The sequence below is a fragment of the Phragmites australis genome, chromosome 12 (assembly GCF_958298935.1).
Source record: "Phragmites australis chromosome 12, lpPhrAust1.1, whole genome shotgun sequence".
NCBI classification, from domain to species: domain Eukaryota; kingdom Viridiplantae; phylum Streptophyta; class Magnoliopsida; order Poales; family Poaceae; genus Phragmites; species Phragmites australis.
In genome coordinates this window covers 1,951,784-1,974,148 of record NC_084932.1, presented here as the reverse complement: position 1 = coordinate 1,974,148, position 22,365 = coordinate 1,951,784, and the positions used below count along the sequence as shown (strand labels likewise).

General features: G+C 43.6%; 3 protein-coding genes across 3 annotated transcripts; all 3 read right to left on the bottom strand.

Annotated features, from left to right (window-relative positions):
- Positions 1-1,827: 1,827 nt before the first annotated feature.
- On the bottom strand, positions 1,828-2,732 carry LOC133886625 (phytosulfokines 2-like). Its single transcript, XM_062326354.1, has 3 exons — positions 2,475-2,732; positions 2,292-2,374; positions 1,828-2,160 (listed from the first exon to the last, which is right to left on the bottom strand). The coding sequence occupies exons 1-3, from the start codon at positions 2,611-2,613 to the stop codon at positions 2,038-2,040; spliced, it is 345 nt and encodes a 114-aa protein (XP_062182338.1). The 5' UTR covers positions 2,614-2,732; the 3' UTR covers positions 1,828-2,037.
- Positions 2,733-10,230: 7,498 nt separating this feature from the next.
- LOC133886620 (ATP-dependent RNA helicase DBP3-like) lies at positions 10,231-13,526 on the bottom strand. Its single transcript, XM_062326347.1, has 6 exons — positions 12,713-13,526; positions 12,514-12,602; positions 12,275-12,374; positions 11,750-12,004; positions 11,172-11,341; positions 10,231-10,950 (listed from the first exon to the last, which is right to left on the bottom strand). Exons 1-6 carry the CDS (start codon positions 13,406-13,408, stop codon positions 10,680-10,682), a joined length of 1,581 nt encoding a protein of 526 aa, XP_062182331.1. The 5' UTR covers positions 13,409-13,526; the 3' UTR covers positions 10,231-10,679.
- Positions 13,527-17,216: 3,690 nt separating this feature from the next.
- Positions 17,217-19,794, bottom strand: LOC133886108 (AT-hook motif nuclear-localized protein 7-like). Its single transcript, XM_062325838.1, has 5 exons — positions 19,437-19,794; positions 18,889-18,956; positions 18,633-18,764; positions 17,748-17,903; positions 17,217-17,573 (listed from the first exon to the last, which is right to left on the bottom strand). The coding sequence occupies exons 1-5, from the start codon at positions 19,792-19,794 to the stop codon at positions 17,217-17,219; spliced, it is 1,071 nt and encodes a 356-aa protein (XP_062181822.1).
- Between the last annotated feature and the right edge of the window lie 2,571 nt (positions 19,795-22,365).

The window sequence follows — 22,365 nt, the reverse complement described above, 5'->3', positions numbered from 1 at the left end:
AGTCGATGTAGACCCTAGCAAGGTGAAAGGACCTATCAGTTCTTGACTCCTTGCAAAGAATCAGATCTTCTCCCAAGCTGCAACCAAGCCTACTAGCCTGGTACTGCATTCCATGCATGCATGCATGCGAACCTCCATGCTACATACTTCGGGCTATACTGGTGGTGCTCAGTAGAGAAGCAGAGGCTTGCGCAAGTTGTTCAATTCGCTTCTTGCATGCATCGATCGATCGTCATCCTCACTCACTGGGCACGACAGCAGCTGACGGGTACAGAGCGATGCTAGCTTATGTACACGCCAGCATGTGAGTGGAATTTTTAGATTTTAGTGTTTTTTAAAAACTTTTTTTACGCATGGATCCATAATGTTTAAAAATGGATCATTTTTACGATGTTATGATATTTAGCGCCGTGGTTGAATAACACAACACCGTGATAGTTGCCACGTATAATCTTGTAAGTCCAACGTAGAAGATTATACGTGTCAGATAGCACGGCGTTAAATATCACGATGTCATACTATTCAATCACGGCGCTAAATATCATTGCGCCGTGCAAAAATTGTCCATTTTAACAAAGTATTTTTCGCATAGGTCTATTTGTAAAATACGTTATAAAAAAGGTCAACATGTGAAAATTCCACAGCAGCTGACGGGTACATACCGACCACTGGAGTATTTGGCGACCTGCCACTACTACATATATATTGACCATGCATCATGTTTATCCTAACACCCTACTCTATCTATCCTACTACCCAAGGCTGACCTAATTGAATTGGACCTCCCCTGCACAGGCACACACATCTCATGCATCATCTACAGGCACAGTGGAACTGTGGAACATGGATGGATCTGTGACTGTGTGCACGAGGGGATCGGATAGATAGATGTTGTGCAGGAGAAAAGTGCTCCCTCCAATTGCAAGTGGCCGACCTCTTTGTTCACGCGGACCTGTCGGAGAAAGACGCAGTGTCAAGTGTTTCTACACACCATCTGCTAACGCAACAAGCTGACATGCATGCTGCTGCCTTTTAAACCCTGCGCACTACTGCTCTAAACTAGTACCAGTACTGTAGTAGCTTAAGATCACTGCGTGCAGCACTGGTCGATGACTCACTAGTTTGGTCAGATAATGGAGCTAGTGGGCACTATTGGCCACTCTGCACAAACCAAACGCATGCGTTTCAAGAATCCAAGTAAATAAAGTGATCGCATCAGTATCTGAATATGCCAAGTGGACTGTCTGGAAATGGAACTGCAGGTGACTCGGTAGCAAGCTAGGCTCTCATAGTGTCACTTTGACTACTCATGGTCATGGCTCGAGGGCTTTCACGGATACCACAGCATCTTTCTCTGTGAAAAGAAAAGCTTCATTAGATTGATACTTTGGTATGCAAATTATACAGTTTTGCAATCGAGTGGTACTTGTGTGTGAAACTGTGAATCATTGCCATCGAGCGCATGTGGGGACTGAGGAGCATCTTTACATGTCTCTCTTTGCCCGAGCAGCTCAGAGCCTCAGACATGTGAAATGAGCTGTACCTGCACGGTGTTGACTTTTATGAGCTAGCTCCGACCATCATGTGGAATCTTGGGGAACAGATACGAAATAAGCCCATAATTTAGCACTGTGGACAGATCGATCGATCACTATGGATTGTTGTTTTCTTGGACTACTAAAGAAATTGGTTGTTGGACCTCTTGGATTCAGAAGATTAGGAACAGACAGATCGAGAGGGAGAAATGTTTCTAGGAAGGAGTCAGAGATTCAGATAGGGGTCACAGTCACTTAAGAACCTCATCATCACATTTCACCAAGCAAATACTCGAAGAAAATGGTACCATACATATATTAGACTTAGAGATGTACAAACGAGGTGACAGTGACACACCCATATACTCCTAGATGGATCATGGATATATATTAGTAACAGAACTAAGCTAGCAGCAGGTACTCTATCAACTTTCCAGCATGTACTCCGCCCAGACCATCACACCCAGCCGCGGCAACCGAGACGAAGATGTGGTGTTCATCCTCACGGCTTGCCCTTGTGCTGGGTGTAGATGTAGTCGAGGTGCGCGTCCCAGAGCAGCCTCTTCTGCATGCACTCGTCGTTCCTCTCCTCACACGCCGCCTCCACCTCCTCTGCCCCCATCACCTGCAGAACCAGGACACAAAGGTTAGCTTGCTACCTCTTAGGCTATCAGCACATCATTCATGGCTGATCGATCTAATGGACGGCTCAAACTGAAAGCACTGATAGTTAAATTCAGTGGCTTCTGTTCTCACCTCGGAGACTGCGAGCTCGTCGCCATTGCCCGCGGCACCTTCCTGAAGCACCGGGCCATCTGTAGCAGCCTTGACACCATTCTCTGCGAATAGTTCAGAAACAATGATTAAAGCAGCTAAGCAGGTAGGATCGGTCAACAAAGAGGCTGAGCATAATATGCATGCTTTCTACGAGTGAAGTACCTTGGTGAGGCAGGTGAGAAGGAGGAGGAACAGCATGAGCAGGCAGGAGGCGAGCCGCTGCCGCGCAATGGAAGAAGCAGACGAGGAGGAGCAGAGCAAGAGCGGCGAGCGGTGAACTGATGTTGCTGCAACGCCTCATCTCTGCCTGCCTTGAACAGTTGAACTGTGCTTGCGTTGTCGAAGGGCAAGAGGAGAAGCTGTACTATACTATGCTGGAGTTGTAAGCAGCTGGTTGGCTGGAGGATGGGTGTTGGAGTGGTCGTGGTGCCGCCGAGCGAGGCGCTGTATTTATAATGTGAAAGCTGCTAGCGACAGAGAAGGTAGACAAACTAGGCCTAATTTATTTATTTATTTATTTTTTTTTTTTTTGCTGCCCACTCCCAGCGGAACTAAGAATTTTATAAGATTTTGGTAGAGACTAGGCCTAAATAGCTTCTGTTCTTTTTGTCTACTCTCAGCAGAACTTACAAGAATTTGGTACAGAATGGATAGATCCTGTAACACCCTATGTTTTGCCATGTTATAAAATTCATTAAAAAATTGAACTTTTTCAATTTTGTCACAAACTCAAGTGAAAATCGCTAAATCTGGGTGAAGTATCCAAAATATACCTCAAAATTAAAATTTGAATTTTGAAAACTGCACAGACCAAATCATAATGCATTTTGGAGTTCATTGGATTTTGTTTGAGTTTCTTCGCTTGCAAATTTAAATTTGAATTTCATTCAAATTTGAACTTCCCCAATTTCCAAAAATATTTCTAGTTCCCAAAAGCCTTGTGGACCTATTCTATCTCGGTCTGCTAAAACCCCAACCCAATCAATCCAGCATCCCTCTCTCTTTCTTTTTCTTTTTCCTCTTTTCTATCGGCCGAATCCATTCCTCCATCGCTTCAGGCCACCTCGGCCCCTCTCCTTTTCTCTCTTTTTTTCACTTCGGACCGGGGGACAGCCTAAACACTTGGCCCAACCTACCCTGCATGCACGCGACGCCGACGCATGGCCCAGGCGCAGTCATTGTCTTCCTTCGGATGACCACGCTTCTCTCTCTCTCTCTCATCCCATCGCTTCACCAATGTCGGCAACGGGCTCCACGTGTGCCACATAAGCCTGCCGCTCCGTCTTAACGTCGCCAACTCACCCATGTTGCCTTTTAACCAGAAAACCCACTGCCACCGGTGACCCCGAGCTTGGCCATGTCACGACCCACGAAGACCGTCATCATGTCCCATCTCCCACTCTCTCTCGCCATCTCCTCGGCTCTATAGCCGCTCTGTCATCAACATCACCGGCATGGTAGGCCCGCTTCCCTGTGGTCTTGTATAATCGCCGGTGAAAGAGATATTTTCCCCGCGAACCAACCTTCGTGTGGCTATAAATAGCATCTTCAGGCTCTCCTCTTCCTTACCCCGCACTCAGAAACCAAGCTCTCTCACTTAAGCTTAAGATCCACCTTCTCCCCTCTCCGATGATAACCTTCGACAGCTTCCTCCCTCGCTGTCTGTGAGTCCCCAAGACTCATTATTCCTCCTATGGCTTGACGGTGTCGAGAGCTCACCCATTCACTCCTCCCCTTGGCCAATCGATCATGGGAACCTGGAGTTTACTGGGCCATCGCCGCTACCATCACCTTCCTCCCTCTCTCCAACCACTCTCCTCCCAGTCTGAGCCCACGGTAAGAACCATGTACCTCCCCTCTACCTCGCAAACACCTCCTCCCCTTCAAGATCTATCCAACACCACCATTTTCATAATTTTTGAGTTTATTTGAATTTTCATTTAAATTGATTGAATTTGAGTTAAATTTGTTGTAGTTTACTTATTCGATGTTAATTTGCGTACTTTAGATGAAGAAGCATTCAAGGAAGAACCCGAGGACCTAGATTACGAGGAAGGACATGAATAAGACTTTGAAGAGGGCAAGTCCTAACTTCCTTGATCATATTTAACCTATGTTTTATAACCACAATCTAGTATACCTAATTTAAAAATGCTATAATTATGCATGTTCAATTTAATTAATTTCAATGAGTGAATTGTTATGATCAAGATTGGTTGTGCTATACCTTGTTGCTGATTTAACTGTTTACCTTGAAACCCTGGAAGGTCCCCTACATCAGGTATGTTTGAGTGTTTGGATGATTGCCTTGATTGCTAGTATGCTTAGGACTTTTACTCTTTAGATGAATAGTGTAGTTGAACAACTTAGTCATGCTTATTGTGGAATACATGAAATATGTTAAGTGTTATTGGTGGTGTGAGTATGTTAAACATGTGCAGTTAATGGAATAAAAAGTCTATTTTGACGAGGGTGAGCAAGGTACCCCATGTTAGTGGGATTGCCTTAAGGGCAAGGTTTGCCTTTGCAGTATTTCTTACTGAGAGATACTTATCCTGGTTGTATAAGGACTGGTTCATTATGTCGTCATGCTAAGCATCCCTTGTGCAACCACATGTCCCTTTTATGGGATGGGGTTGACTTCACACCCCATTAGTTGAACCCAATATCCATTCGAAGATAGAAGATGCAATGGGAGCCAGGAGAAGATGTGGGCGACCTAAGTGAAGTCCCATGATACAGCTGGAGACTCTAAAGTTGTTTGAGCCATATTGATCCTAAACCCTGAGTTTGGTGTTCCGTGGGTGGATATCATGGTGATACTAGGTGGTTATGGGACCTCGTTATGCCCGCTCAACCAGTAGCTGAAGTTCGGTTAGTTGTCGTGGGCTAGAGAGGACCCTGTGTCTACCAGCTAATAAAACTTGGGAACTGGCTGGATTGATATATCTTCCTGAGGGCCAACAATCACAATTTGACTTAAATCATGTTCTACCAAATGCTTTCAACCTTGTTATGCAACACCAGCCCTTGCATAAAGATTGGCTTTTTGCAAAAAAATAAATCATATGACCTTATCCTTGGTTATACCCCTTATACATCTAGCAACCTCTCAAAATAGTATTAGGACTTGCTGAGTACCTTCAATACTTACTTTTGTTTACTTTTGCTTGTTGATTTAGATGAAGTTCGGCAATAATGGTGACAAAGAATAAGAGAAGACTAGGGCTACGTCTGCATCTCGGTTGCCTGTAAGCATTTGACTATCTTTGTTTTCCGCTATCGTGTCTCTTTTCGATAAGGTCGTCTACATAGTTTGCATTGGAATATGTGTTGTAAGACCTATAAAGATTTTATTTATGGTATCGTAATAAACTGATATAAGGTGGTGATGTTAATATGCTAGAAATATGTGTATCAACTACTGATCTAGAGACTGATATCATATGCACATTAAAACCCAGAATAGGTGTGCGACATATCCGCTATAATTTCAGAATAAATACACTACATTTCAATAAGGAGGAGTAGGCTATAGTTGTTCGGATCTGCTATTCCTCAACTGCATGAGGTTATTCAGTCCATGGGTTCACTTTCTTCACCACCGAATCGGCTTGTGACCAGGGTTCCGGATCACCAATGCCGCCCAAGACTGAGAGGAACGTCGGGTTCAGCAATGGTGCCACCGACCGCTGGATTTGCAAGAGGAAGATGGTGGCCACACAAGGCACAGCAGCAATACCAATCTTACAGGGTAAAAGGGATGGTGGGAGGTGGTAGCGTTGGATCCGCGACTGAAAATTTGGTAAATTTCAAGCAGTTGAAGCATAGACGGATAAACCATCAAAACAAAACTCAACAGAAGAAAAAAGCAGCCTAGTTTTTTGTTTTTATTATCGGTCCAGAATTTATCAGTGTGCGAATATGGTTGTGGTTGTAGACTCGTAGGTTATCTGGATACGGAATTGAGGAGTATTATTGTACACCTTCCAACGTTAAGTATATCCGAGCTTTTAACTTTTGTAGCCACTCAGAGAAAGGAGGAGGGAATGGCAACTGACGAAGGGAAGCTAAAAATGGTGAAAGACGAAGAGGCGGCACACTACTAGTCAATGTTTACTAATCGTGCCTTTGTCTGATTCCAGAAAATGAAACTCTTCATCCACTAGAGACTCTAAAAATATTTACACACAACTGCCGTTCCACTGATGGATGCTGGATGCAGGGTTTGAGGCAGCAGAGGAGGCGCTGGATTTTGAGGCAGAGCAGCATGAAACTGTGGACCTTTTCCAAGCTTTGAGCCACTGAAGGTTCTTTCTTACGCGGGCTCTCATTTCCTTTTCCTTTCTTTCTTTCTTTTCCACCGGAAAACCCGTTTGCATGCAGGAGCGACAGCGTCAACCCTGCTTAAAATTCCCTATCTATAGTTGTATACCAAAACTCATGCTGAATGTGTCTCACTTTTACATTTTAGTGACTCAGAGACGTGTAGAGCCTGAAAATAGCAGAGAGAAGAGAATGTGTTTCTATTTTGCTCCACATCTCTAATCTCGTGTCCAAAATCTGCCATTGATTGATGGCCGCGAAGTTCTTCGAACTTCAAAGCCCAGAAGAGAGCAGATTCAGAGGCAGAGCCGCCGCCGCCGCTGCATCTGTGGGCATTGACCGCCATGTCCGGCTGGCCAGAGGGCCCCCACATGCACACCCACAGCTTCGCCATTGCCCACTCAACCGGGCACTAGCAGCCATGCTCTGCTCTGCTCTGCTCCGCTCCATCTGCGCTCTGCCTCCCCGCACCGCACTTGGAAGCGCCCACCATTTTCTCCTGCATCATTGGCGCCACTTTTCTAGCGGCAGTCTCGTGTGTGGTCTGCTCTGCTCTGCTCACTGTAGAGGTAGAGCGATCGGTGCCGGCCCACTGCCCACCCACTCTGAGGCGAGAGAGGAGAGGGGGTAGCATGCATCATTGCATCGGCATCTGCATGCGTGCGTGCGTCCGTTCGTGTCGTGCTCGTCGCTGTCGTCGCCCAGCCAGCCTGGGACGTCGGTGCGCTTGCTTGCTTTCAGGTCAACGGCTGGATCCGGCCCCTGTAGCTTTCAGGTCAGCTGTGCACTGGCCTGCACAGTTGCCGCACGAGCTGAGCTAGTCTAGCCAGCGACGGGGACGTGGGTGCGCAGGCACGCTGCGGCGACAGAGACAGAGCCGGCACGGAAGCTAGCCGGGCAGCGCAGTGATGCTGGCAACCTGTGTTAGACCAACTCCAGCCGTGGCTGTAAATTTGCAGAATCCAGTGCTACAGTCTTTGCGGTACTGTAGCACTGAAAATTATCTGTAGCAGAGTTTATACCAGTGCTACAGTACGCTACAGTACGCTACAGTACTATGATAGTGATATAGAATGCTGTAATAGTGTTTTTGAGGTAGCTGTTGAAGACAGCCTTACATGGACACAGACACGAGTATCAGAATCTGACTCAAATTCGAGTGTTTGATTCGGCAAAGAAAATTTGAACACGCGAAATATAACTCTGAATTTAACACGGGTGTTGAAATCTGACTCGAATTTGAGACGTTCAATTCAGTAAAAAAAAACTGAATACAGTGTCCAGGTAACACTGCTAGCAATGCGGCGCCAGAGATATCATCATCCTGCGGAATCTTCGCTCGGTCGCAGCACTCGTGACACACACGGTGGAACAGGTTCCACATGGAGTCCAACTACTCCAGCGATCTGTGGGCGTGATCTGGTTAATTTCTAGAAACAGTATCAGGCGAGTGTCTGGCTAGTGGAAGACGCTTCAAAATGCTTGCGAATTTCATTGAGGATGCCAACTGTTCGTTGGAACTCAAAGGTGCTCAACTTGCCCTATCATTTTCATCTAGTGTGGGATCATTCCTTTTCACATCCTAATACAACGACTAAGAAATCGATACATCAAAAACTAACTCAAGTACAGCATGCGAGGAGATGCCGCGCATAATCTTGTCAGCATGACGCGGCTTGTATTATGTATGATCTCTAAAACGTGTTAATTAGGATATTTTTTTGACCTAACTCTAGGATCACGCACTCTTGATGTGGTTTCTGGACCATTGATCATGCCAATCAAATTATATACATGTTCAATAGATTTGTATTTTAATATACTTTTAATATGACGTTGATTTTATAGCAATTAACAGTATATATTAAGACAAATATATTATATCCTAGCTTGCACACAGTTGCCGGTGACACTGGTAGCTGCATATCGTCTCAACTACTTAGTTTTTTTTTTTTGAGAAACTTCGGTACAACACATAGACATACACACATATACTCATACTACCACCCACTCACACATCGTTACTGAAGACCGGAGATACGAAGCTTAAAGATTGACAAAGTTACTACATACATCTCACTATCAACGGATATGACATCTATCATAAAAGAAAATTCCACCTTAATAAGACACACAAGAAACAAACCTAGGATTTAATCAACTACTAGTTACTTGTTTATCAAGTTGCAAAGTCTAGATGCTTTCTTGAAGTAGAAGGCCCTTAGGATGCCTACTGGCCAACCATATCTACGTGCGTACTTGATTTAGATTGAAATGCTATAAGGAGAACATTAAGCGAATGGGTCTCTTCGTTCATGCATTCCACGTAGATGCATACTACCTGATCATTAAGCTGTATTTCGACATCATGATGCGACCCTCTCCCTGGATCATGCAAACAGTCGATCGTCGCTATCTTTACAACGGACGGTCATCAATCACAGCATTGCAAAGCTAGCCAGCGGCAATCACGGCCTGTGATGCGCCGGAGAAGCAACTGAAATAATAGTACACATGCGCATGGGGCACTTCACCTTTCTCGTACGGTCGATCGTGATGGAGCATGTTGATACTGAAGATTCATGGTGGCTTAGCATGCAACCGGCAAAACGCACGCACGACTGAGCAGAATGATTGCTTAATTTAGCATGCTGATAGAGACCTCGTGACCGTAAAGCAATTGGTGAAGAAGAAGACAGAGCAATGTATTTTGTACTACCTGCCCATCTACGTAGGTGAAAGGTATCATAAGTTAAGTGAGAAAATTCATAGACAGATAAGTATCAGATATGAGAGATGAATCATCGAGATAGATGTACAAAAACATGTGCAGTTGCATTTTCGGTACTTGAGGTGCAACATTCCTCACTTCTTATGATAAAGAGGCCCAGCAGCAGATTCTCAAAATCCCAGGAAAAGGAGTGGACACAAAATTCTCGTCAACAAATTATCAACGCAAATCAATCGAGCATGCGTGATTACTACATGCCTGGTAATTTAGAATCATCATGCATGCTAATGAGCTTGCATGGATGGACATGGCAGGCTAATGCATGGATGGACATGCTAATGAGGGCGCGAGATGCTCGTGATCTCAAAAAGGAAATGCTAGTGTGCCCAAGCCGTCCACTGGAAATGCTTCACGACGACAGGCTTCAGCTTCAAGCGTGTATGCTTGCTTGTTCGTGGCTCTAGATCAGGACGAACATTTCGCACTGGGTCACCACAGAGATTAGAAATACGATGGAAAGCATGCATGTAGCTGCTATGATTTCCGAGGAATCGAGAAAAAGAAACCAGAGATCGTAATCGAACTAGTCGCAGACGTACACCAAGTCACTAACTCGTGCGTCGAAGCTTTCCTTTCTTGCTGTATCGACATGCCATTTGCTCTGCCCATGGTTTCGGTCGAGTCCACCACGATCTTCCAGTGGTGATCGATCAGCATCACCAGTTATTTGGTGCGAGTGCCAGGACCAATCCGGCAATAAAAAAGCTGCCGGTGCACAGATCCTTTAGTTGTTGCCACCAACCCAGCTGCACAAGAATCCATTGAGCTGACACGCACGCAGAGAGGGAGAGGCGAGCAAGATGACTACAGTTAACATGTAAAAGGAACTCGATTAAAAGAAGCTAGTATGTCTGACATTTTGACGCACTTTAAAGATCTAAAGATCTATCAGTGTATGCCCTTTTTCAGCTTCCCTTTCAAAAAAGAAAGGGGCAAAGGGCGGTCCCTGATGACTGACACACTTCCTTGGCAAAATTAACAATAATAGAGGCCGGTAAATTACGATGTTGCAACTGAGTCAGTTCTTCCAGAAGAAGGGCTTCAGGGCATTCACATTTCACAACAAGAGCTAGTAGTACATCAAAGCCGAGGCCCGAATATCAATGTTGTGCTTACGAATGAGAACGACATGTAGAAGAACCCAAAAATATCAAAACTGCTTGGTGACAAGAAGTGGATGATGAATGGCGGCGACCAATCCGAGTCACCATGACTCACTCAAGACTGCTCTGGTTGGGTAACCAATCCTGCTACGACGACTCCAATTTTTTGAGAAACTCAGGCACCACCTGGCCGCAGTTTGCAAGAATCTCACCCAAAGATTTTGCAATGGGGGCATCAGCATTAGAAAAGATACTATGCACCTCCCCTGCAACCGCATGACGTGCTGCCCCAGTAAGGATCTCAACATATTCATCAACTGAAGGAGGGAAATCCACAACCAACACAGTCTCAAACTCTTCGACATCTGTCATCGCCATGTTCTCCCCGTCTTTCACAAGGACATTCATCAGCCCCACACTGCACAAATACAGATACATTTAAGATGTCAAAGTTAAGCATAGCAGTTACTCGGTACTCAATCAAAAGATAATGCGGTGATTAAAATTCTCTAAACCTGAAACCCAAAGTCTTGGCAATATTTTGTTAAAATGGCAAATTAGCTATGTTGCACATGATTCAGTTTGCATGCAGATATTAGAAATTGCACAAAAACAACAATGTTGTTTGATTCACTGCACCTGCTGCATATTGTAAAAGAGTTGCCGTGTGAGTCATCAGTCACCGTGCAATTTTCCAGTTTAAGTGATGACGATAGGTGCTGCGCTTTGTGATTGCTTGCGGTTACTAGCAGAACCCTTGATATCTTTTTAGCGTGACTTTTTAAAATCTGCTCAAGAATTTCCTTGACCTGAAAATAGAAAGAGTTCATCAGAACAGCAAAGTTGCAGCACACCACAATCATCCAAGGCATTTGGAACATCTCCTTCTTAAAAAATTCTCAGCCATGAAATAGATAGACATGTAAGTGCCCATGAAATAGATAGTGCAGGATCCAAATGTCTGTTCAGGTTATCAATGTCAGATTACATCTATTGTTTACGTTTGATGTCCTAAACAGCATGATCTGCAGTATGCAGCAAGCACATCAAGTGCTACTATTAAAGCCAGGAAGACTGGAGGCTCTGACGAAAATTACAGTAGCAACTAGCTATTCACTAATGCTCTCCTGGATAAGGAGCATGACACATAAAAGCCAACCAAATCATGGAACGTAACGTAAGGAAGTAGACACTTGGGAGATAACAGAAGCAAGTACCTTTGATGTTTTCTGCTCCTCTGATGGACAGAAATGTACATACTGGGCTATGAATGCACTTTGGGACGTAACAGAATCACCGATACAGAGCCTTGTAATTCTTCCATGGACTAGATTCCTCGCTATTGTAGCAACATCTTTGTCATATGGATCGCTGAAGATAGTTACCTGAGGATTGCTTGATATGGCATCTCTAATAGAATAAAGTTTGTCACTGACATTAAGGTCCATGAAAGATTTCAGTCCATCAACAACCTGTCAATAAAAGTTGCCATCTTCAGACAAAACTTGATCGTAGGATACGGATAGCTAACTATAGCAAGGAACAATTTTAGAACTAAGGGAGCCAAGAGTCGAGATTATTATTATTTTTCTGGAGACAGTAGGGGAGATTATATTGTTGCTCAAAACTATTACAGAATTCATACCTTGCAAAGTGCAATTGCATAGAGCAACAAAATGATAAATACATGTGAAATGATATGGTTTATCATCAATATGACTCTCATTACTACATTTACTCACCAGCATTGATACATTTGATATGTCAACCGCCTTTAGCGAAATAAGTTCAAGAAGCCTCTCAGGGGTAGATATAAGGAACTCTGGCTCACAACTTTTTAGTCTGATAGAGCAGTCGAGAGAAATAGATTAGAATTAACACTAAATGTGCCAAATGCAATTTGGTATTAACAGGGACTGCCTTGACAGATAAAGCATTCAAATTGAATAGAGGATGATACTAATAATTGAACAAAACATACCCTAACATCTGGTGTTCAATAGAAGTGCCAGGATGCAAGCTCACCGAATGAATTCCAAGAGACTTCAGGGGTTTGAATATCGAACGCACCTGCCCAAAGCCCCAAAAAAACACCAATTGAATCACTATACCATTCACATTATGATCATTGACTAATACAACGAACAACGTAATAGGGAGAGCAAAATGGCGGTACTAACTTGCACGGCCTTTTCCTGGGACGGGACGAGATACAACAGGAAGGGGCAAGAGACGAACATCCCAAGCCTCTCCTTCCTAGCGACGATGTCGCAGGCCGTGGAGACGAGCCACGCCGTCTGCTCCAGCGTGGCGCACGCGCCGCTGGTGTCGAGCACGTCGCACGGCGCCGCGGCGGAACAGCACCTCCAGAGCTCAACGCCCCAGTCGCCGGCGCCGTGGATTCTGCTGGCGCCGTCCTCGGGCGCCACAGCGTCGCGGATGGCGTTGAGGCAGACCACCAAGAACTTGGACGGCCGGTCGTACTCCACGCGGCCGTCTTCCCTCCCCATCTCCACCTCCCGTATGGCCTTGGACTTGGCCATGGGTACGGCCTTGGACTTGACCTTTGCCGGCGGCTGCTTCTTTGTGTTCGTGTCCTTCTTCTCAGGGTCGTCGTCCTTGGCGGCGGCGTTGGCGGTTTCCTCGACCGGCTCATCGATCTTGCGCTTCTTCCCGTGGCAGTCGTTGAAGGGGTCTTCGGGGGTGGGGAGGGAGAAGCACATGCCCTCGCAGGAGCGGCGCTTTCCCGACTTGCGGCGGCGCTTGGATGCGATGATTGCCGCGACCCGCTCCGAGACGGCGTTCTCGCTGCTGCGCAGGCGCTTCCGGCGCACCTTGTTGCGCTTCCGCGCCAACGCGTCGTCGCCCTTCGCCATCGGCTCGTTGGTGGTCAGCTCCGGCGAGGCAAACGGAAACGGCAGCCGCCGGGAGGGGAGACAGGAGCACGCAGTTGCGCAGCTGGGCAAAACCTAGCAAGAACCTCTCTTACTGGGCCGGGCCGGGCCGGTCTGAAGAGGCCCAGAGAAATGTCATGGGCATGTACTGGACCAAGATAATGGGCCGGTCTGAAGGCCCAATTTAATGGGCCTCTACTGGACCGAAGAAAAGAATGGGCTGCCCTGCCGGCATAATTTGGAAAATCGTGTAAAATATCCGATTTTTTTCTTTCCATATTTTCTAAAAAAATTAAACAACTATAAGACCGTTTTAGAATTTAACAGAAGTAAACTCCTAGCACTTATTAAATGGGTCTAAATTAAAAATCATCTACTGAATAGGCGTCCTTTGAGTTTTTTTTAAAAAAACACCACTCACTGAACCGTTGGCGGCGAGACGATCACATAGTTTTGTGATTATTTTAGAAAATATAGAAAGAAAAAAAATTAAAATCCACAATCCCATATGTTTTGAAAAGGCACCGATATTTTCAGGGCCGTAGCCCACCGCTCAAGGCTGGCCCGAGCAGGGTTACAGGATATGACCATTGCTTCAGAGTTCAGATGCCGTTTGATCAGACAAGACTTCAGGGATCAAGAATTCGGATAGGAAAATTGACACCAAGATCCAACTTCCCCACTAGATTATGATGGAAACTACATGAACTGAGCTAATTGGAGTTTGTTTCACACAGGATCATTGATTAGTACACCAAAATACAGTTTTGTTTCACACATCTTCAACCGGGAGCAAACCCAACCAAAAGCAGCTATCGCTGCTGCTCCTGGAGTAGTGGCGGCGCGACATCGACCCTGGCCACCCCATCCTTGGCCTCGGCCACCTTGGCGACCTCCATCTCCCCGACGACCACCTTTTTGGCCACCTCGTCCTGGCTTGCTGAGGACTGGAGTGGATTGCGTTGTTTGCTGTTCCAAGGACGGACGGACGTGGCGGGAGAGATTTATAGAAGAGGCGGGCTGGGTGAGCGGTGGTGGAACGGAGAGGAGTCTAGACAGTGAGCAAAGGTGGCCGAAGCCGATGGCGACATCGGGAGTTACCGAGACACATACGGTACACGAGTCGCACTCATACTTTGCGTGTATATATTAAAAAGAGGAGCATTTAGTTGGTTGTATTTATAGAGACTGATTAAATTGAGTTATTACTTATCTATGAATAAAAAAATTTCTCTCCTCAGTGGTGCTCATGTATCGAGCAATTTGTAACTGAAGGGAGTGTTGCAGTGAAAGTAAATAAGAATCTTGGTCAATATTACAATATGCAGATAACACGATATCGTTTATGGAGCCTGATATTAATCAGGCTAAAAACATGAAACTCTTGCTTTGTGCATTTGAGAAACTCTTTGACCTAAAGATTAATTTTCATAAAAATGAGTTGCTCTACTACGGTAAAGCTAAAGAGTTTGAGGAGCAATATTCACAAATATTTGGTTGTGGGATGGGAAGTTATCCCTTTAGATATCTCAAAATTCCAATGCATCACTGAAAATTAAACAACAATAATTGGTAAGTAATAGAGAAAAGAATTCATATGAAACTTAGCAGCTGAAAAGGTAAACATCTGACCATTAGAGGTCGCCTTGTGCTCATCAACTTTATCTTAAGTAGTCTTGCAATGTATATGTTATATTCTTTAAAGTACCATGAGTACTTAAAGAAGTTGGATTATTATAGATCACAATTATTTTAGTAAAGTGATGAACACAAGAAAAAATATCGTTTAACAAAGTAGATCTTACGTAGACATAAGGAGCAAGGTGGTCTCGATATCCAAAGCCTTAGATGTCCAAAACAGATGCTTACTAAGTAAATAGTTATTCAAATCATTCAACAAAGATGGCATGTGGCAGCAATTGCTTAGGAACAAATATCTAAAGAATAAAATACTTGGTGAGATGCAATAGAAACCCGAGGATTCCCAATTTTGGGCTGGACTTATGAAGGTTAAGGGTCAGCTCTTAAGCTTAGGAATCTTCCAATCAAACAGTGGAACCAAAATAAATTTGAGAAGATAGATGGATTGGATCATCTACTTTTTAAGAACAATACCCACACCTTTATCGAGTTGTTAGAAAGCGGCATGCAAAAGTTGCAAAAGTTTTACGGTCATTAACAATAAATGTCTCTTTTTATAAGTCCATTATAGGCATAAAGTTACATGAATGATATGATCTAGTAATAAAAGTGGCGTTGGTACAACTTAATGATCAAAGTGATGTATTTAAATGGTCTTTGCATAAAACTGGAAGGTTCACACTTCAGTCTATGTATAAGGTTATTATGAATAAAGGTCTTACTAGTTCATACCAAAAGTTGTGGGGATTAAAGCTTTCACTGAAAAATAAGATTTTTTTATGGTATCTAGTTAGAGGGGTTACCCTTACAAAAGACAATCTTATAAAATGGAATTGGCAAGGTAATGCTAATGTTGTTTTTGCAATAACAATGAGGCTATAAAACACTTGTTTTTTTATTGCCAAGTTTGTTTGGAGAGCAGTACAATTTGTCTTAGGTCTTCCACCTCCAACTAGGATATCACAAATGGTTAGCAATTAGTTAAGTAATGTTGATCCGAAGCTTAAACCTCAAATTTGGGTTGGGGCGGGTGCTTTATGTTGGGTCCTATGGTTAACAAGGAATAATATTATCTTTGAAAAATCAAAAACTAACTCTTATAGATCATCATCAAAGGGACTCAATAGATTTGACATTGGTCCTCATTGCAAAAGGAGGAGGCAAGGGGCCGAATGAGGTGTGCATGCTGCATGTTGGAGACCACATAATTGAGATATGTGCAAACCATATGTGGATGTCTACTAAGAGGTTTGGCACTTGATGTTTGATTTTCTTCATGTTTATAATTGGTGAACTATTTCCTTTTGTCATTTATTGGCTTCTTACTCACAGCCGGAGGCTGAAACTATATAATAATGAATGGTTGAGTGTATGTCTTATGCAGAGGCTAGAATAATACAAATTTTCCTTATATAAAAATAAGCGGATGTAAGAGTTGAGATTATAATTTGTTGCTTATATGTAAGTAATTTTATGATACTGATAAGTAAGTTCATTTGTATAAACAGAAGTAAGAGTCTGTATCCGTCGAGGCAGACTGTGCAGAGAAACTCAAATCGAGCTTTCCTCCCGGGCCATATTGCAGTCTTACATTTGCACCCATAAGCTCTAACTGGAATAATGCATGCAGACAACTAAACATATTTTTCCTTAAAATTATATGCAATCATTGAGTCACATTGCTCTCATACAAATAACCAATCAACGAGGGCATCCGCAACCGTCACCATTAACAGCTTGCAGATGCAAATTGCAGTGCTCTAATCAGCAGTGGATCTTATGGGGGAGGGGCTCAAGTCCTTCTACTGGTTGTCACCAACCATCGTAGCCCCTTCTATTTTTTGCAAAGAAAGAAGAGGAGGGAAACGAGGTGAAGGAGCCATGAATCATATTAATGCACGACGTTCATCAAGAATAACATTTCTAAAAGCTCCAGATTACTTTATCAATAGATTCACTGGTAACAATACAGGCTACAGAGCACAACCAAACATGCATAGCTGCAAGGCGGAACTAGAATTAAGTTAACTGACACAGTAATATTGCACTTAGCTGGTCAGCTAAACATCACACATGGACAGTAAGAGCCATGTCCTTCAGGTAAATGTGTCAGCGATGAGGCGACAAAAAATGACAACCATAGCAAGTTCTACTCCTGAGGAGTCAAGCATATGTTGATGTCAGGTGAAGGCCTGTGTGCCATGGACTGTGAGCTTCCGGTTACAGGCCAGCCAACCATCGTGAAGTCTGTGGTGGTGTTCAAGTTCATGCCGCTAGTTGCATTGTGCTGCTCCACACTGGCATGAGCCTGTTCAGGTGCGGCGGACACTGGTGGCGCATGGCAGCCGTTGCCAGGAGCTGCCTGAGAAATGGGCATTGCCGCTGTGAGCACCGGAGGGGGAACCATTGGTGCGGGCAGTGCTGGAGCAGCATATGGTTGATGCTGCAAGCTCATCCTCTTCTGATGCTGCTTCAGACTGTTTGGCAGGAAGCTCCCCACAATCACCTGCAGTCCAAAAGGTTTATGTGAATAAACGAAAGATAATTCCTACAAAGTTTGTCATCAGTGCGCAACAAGTTACACATTGCAATGAACCAACAAGGAATCGATGTTTGTGTTTTGATGAGTTAAGTGTGACAGCATTGGTAATTTGGTGTAGATTTTCCAGTAGGTTTTTACCTGTATAGGACTGGCAGCATGCAGCATCCGAGCCACTACACCGCCAACTACGCGGCCATCAGGACCAGCAAGAGAGACACTGAGCCCACCGGTTCTCCTCCTACCTTCCTCAGCCATTGTAAAAGAGCCCATCAATCGCAGAATCTCAAAACGGCCCTGAAAACCAGAAACACATCAATGCTGTTATATAAGTACAGTTTAAGAATGAGTAGCATAAACAGAAACATATATGTGCGTGGTGAGATGTATGACAATGTTGTTATCCTATACCGATACAATCACTCAAGGCTTCTGTTGTCATTTCTCTCATGCAAATGGGAGACCATAGAAGTCCCATGGCCATTTATACCTTTGAACAAGTTTATGTGTATTTTACTATTGTGACAGAGTCTAGCTTACAGTTAGGAGACTTATGGTTTCTGAAGTCAATCAGACCTGTAATGGATATAGAAGAAAGTGGAAGGGGAAGCCTTTTCCAAAAGAATAGGCCAACCAGCTGGTGAATCTACGATAGTATTTGCATGTTTGAGGACTCATCTAAATGAAGTCAACAAATATGAATTGCATTGGGTGAAGGTGAACCTACAATATGATGTTTCAGAAACTAGAATTAGATGTTTTCACCCCGCATGGGTGGTTGCAATTTGATATAACCCAACATGATAGATCGAATTAAGGTTGGCTTTTTGGAGGGAAAAAAATATTGGCGAGAAAGTCATTATGCTTGATGTTCCTATAGACAATGCTAAATCCAAATAGACCATTTTTGTCCAAAGTAACCAATTCTTCCAAGTTCCCAGAAGTTCACAAAAGCCAGTAGATCCTAACTCAGAACATTTACAAGGAGAATGATAAGATACAAAGAGTGCACTCCAGAGTCCATACCTCATAGGTGAAGGTGCTACCAGATGAATCCGGTTGCTTCAATGTTACATTGGAGATTGTCCCATTGGCAGAGAGGATGCACACTGAGCGGGGGCCCTTCTGAGAAAACGACATTATGCGCGCCGCCACATCCTACGAACGAATTGGACAAGACAATTAGTTTTACCCTTAAGACAAGCATTGCACACTAGTTAACAATGCCAAACTTAGCTGCAGGGAAACATGAAGCTGCCACAAGATGGAGTACATGTCTTACCTCCCCAGTACCCACGATGATGACATGAGGTGTGAAACTCCCTCCAGCCGACAGCGCGTACCATTCCCCTTTTGCATTTGAAGAATACCAATCAGACAGGTAAATGAACAATTTTTAAATAACTAATTACTAGATGATGGAACAGAAACCTTAACAAAGGTTAATCTGTATGACATTGACTAAATCACGGGCAAAATATTAGGTCGATTAGTTAATCCACCAAGGAAAATCTCCCAAGAAGGAATGCACACACAAGGTTGGTAGGAATTAGGGGGCAAAACATGAGAATCACTTTGATAATTAGCAGAGGAGATAAACGCGACAATGAATAGCAGAACTGTGGTGACTGGTAGTGGATATTGACTTATTAGCCCTCTTCAGTGTAAAAAGCAACAGACACATCACCCTATCTGGACCCCATCCAAGCAATCGAACAGAAATCTACAAGGGGAGCAAACATAGCAAGAAACGACACAGCAAAAATGGACATTTTGGGTTGCTCAAGAAGAAAAGGAGGAAGCTTTGCATTTCAGAGGGAGCATACTGACCTAGAGTGGCTAGGATCTGGCGCCTCCCGGAACCACGCGGCCGGCCCCTGCGCCGCCCGGAGCTCAAGTTGGCGTGCTCACTCTGCTCGTCCATCTGCATGCCATTGTCCCCGGTGGCCTCACTCGGCTTCTCACCACCCAAGCTCCAGGTCCAGGCAAGTGGAGTTGCAGTGGCGTCCCCTCCATGGCCAGCCACGGCCGGTGGCGGGGACGGTGTGGGGGACGTCGACGGCGAGGAGGGAGAGGACTGGTACCCATTTGCTGCTTCCTGCGGCTCTGTCATGGATATATCTGCTCGGAATAGACCATGACCGGATTCATGGCCACCTGCCGCTGCAATGCCTTCCCTTCCCTCCATTTATCATGTGACGAGCTCTTCTTGGTGCCTTCGCCTTCTTGGTTGGGCGTTGCTTGGTTCTTGTTCTTGGTTTGCTACTCTGCTAGCTTCGAGGAGGAAGACAGACAAGGGGAGGCACCTACACTAGATTTACTTTCCCTTTGTGTCCGGTTACCAGCAAGACCAGTAAGCAGCAACTGGTTCTGGTTGTACCAGTATTATACCAGAGTAAACATATTTTGAATATGCGAAAATGACAGAAATAAAAATAGGAGGTTTTGGAGCAGAAACTGCACAAGAATGGCGGGGTTTCATGTTCTTTGTGATCCTCTCTCTCCTTTGACCAACCATCTGATTGGTTGGATTGCAAAAGTGTACTAGAGGACGATTGACAAACATAGCTTCCGTTTTTTATTGAACAGTAAAATAGCGAATGAGACTGAGGTCATCTTCCGGAGCTTCGGTTTTCAGTGTTACAGTACCCGTAAAATATTGTAGCACTCGAATTTGCGGTCACCGGAAAATCTGGTACTCCAAATTTACTGCTAGACAGGGGCGGAAAGGAGTTAAAAACAACTGTAATATATTAATTGACGTTGTCGTACAAAATTAGAAACATAAAATTTAATTCATAAGCATGATAGCTCAAGTTTGAATATAAATACTCTGCTTGTCCTTTATCTTCTTACCCTCTTGTTTTCTACAAAAGTCTAGCAGGTGAGAGAAAAGCAATCACATCGGGGATCATACCATTCGGTTCATTACTACTCACTCCATCTGTAAATACGTTACTATGTCTGCACTGCACACTTTTGATTATCGCTTTTTTCAATTATATATGGACGAATATTATAGTAAATAGTAAGAATGACTAAGCACATGCAGGAAAAAATTAATGACACAATTAAATGTCAGTCTAAATATGTGTAAACAACAGCGATTAAGGTTTTAAAATATGAGTAGCATACATTATAAATAGAAATTTATTCAGCAATATAGGGAGTACTCAGTTTAATGTAGTTGAGATAAGGTAGTTCTATTACAAGTACTAATTATGCTAGTACTACTAATACTGGTAACGTGTTTGGTTCGCGGAAACGGAACCGTTTCTCTCAAAATCAGGCTGAGGCGTTTCGCTCCAGAATTGAGTCGAAACATTCACGTTTTTTGCCTGGGGCCAGAAAACGGGCGATTGAGATCCTTTGCAGCTTCGTTTTCTCTCTCCGCAGTACTGTAGCAATACTGTAGCACCAGATACCGATTCGGCTGAAGATGACCTAAGGCCCTCTCCAACAGGATCTGCAAATTTAAGGATTCTAGTGCTACAGTACTTTACGGTACTGTAGCACTAGAAATTCGTCTCCACCAGAGTCTGTATTCAGTGATACAGTACTGCTACAGTGTTAGGGATAGGGGATGCTGTAATAGTGATAGAGGATACTGTAATAGTATTTTGAGGATGAAAATTTAAGGTAGCTGTTGGAGATGGTCTAACCAGCAACTGCAAAAGGGTACAGTAAAATACATTAGTCCCTTCCTCAGCTGTCAGATAAAAATCAACTGATCAGTTCAGATGCTATAGCAGCACCGTCGCTACATTACGACGGAATACTCTCGAACAGTACTTTGTCTACAGTACACTGTAAATCACTGTTCATCTACTCACATTTTACTATTCATATACTACAGTAATATATATATATATATATTGCCGGCTGTACTGCAGAGGATCGGGATCCGAAAACGGGCGGAAGACAGTTTCACCGACGAAATAGGCGCGTAGGGCTGTTTGGTTAGAGACAAAAGGAGCCGAGTTAAACTTTAGCTATGCATTAAAAATTTGGCATCTATTTGATTTAGAGCTAAAATTTAGTCATGTCTTAAAAAAAATTGATTGGCTAAAATTTTTCTATAACGTTTCTAGCCAAATCTCAGACGGCTAAATCATTCGTCAAAATTTTTGGCCGATCAAATTTTAGCTTTACCTCAAACCAAACATAAATTTAACAACTAAAATTTAACATTGGCTAATTTGATCTCTGAACTAATTTTAACTTGACTTGTTGGGACAAAAGCTGCACAGTACCACTGGCAGCCATTTATCTCTCCTATTTTGACCAGTGCCACATGTGTTGACTCGGCCCGCCGGGCCCAGATCAACAAATCTAGAGAGTGGATGGGTAGATTTGGGTAGGAAAGGTATTTAGAGTTTTAGGTGTTCCAGGAAAGACAAGAAAAGTGCAAAATCAATTTTTTTATTAGTAACCGTAAAATACTCATTGAAAAAATATGTATTAAATTGGTCAATTGCACCACTATTTTTTCTTTTAAGAAATAGTATCTAGCCATCTAGTCAAACTATCTTGAGAGATAATTCTAATTTACTAAATAAATATTTTTAGAGAGAATCTAGATTCCTATTAAAAAGACGTTTAATATGAATAACAAAGCATGCCATTTATCATCTTTCTATGCACCATTCCCGGTGTTTATCTTCTTTTGAATTTTCAAAATCACATAGAACAAGATGAGGATTGGTTGATTCTTGCCTGCTTCCTCTTCTTTTGAACACAGTTTCAAAAGGCTTTAGGT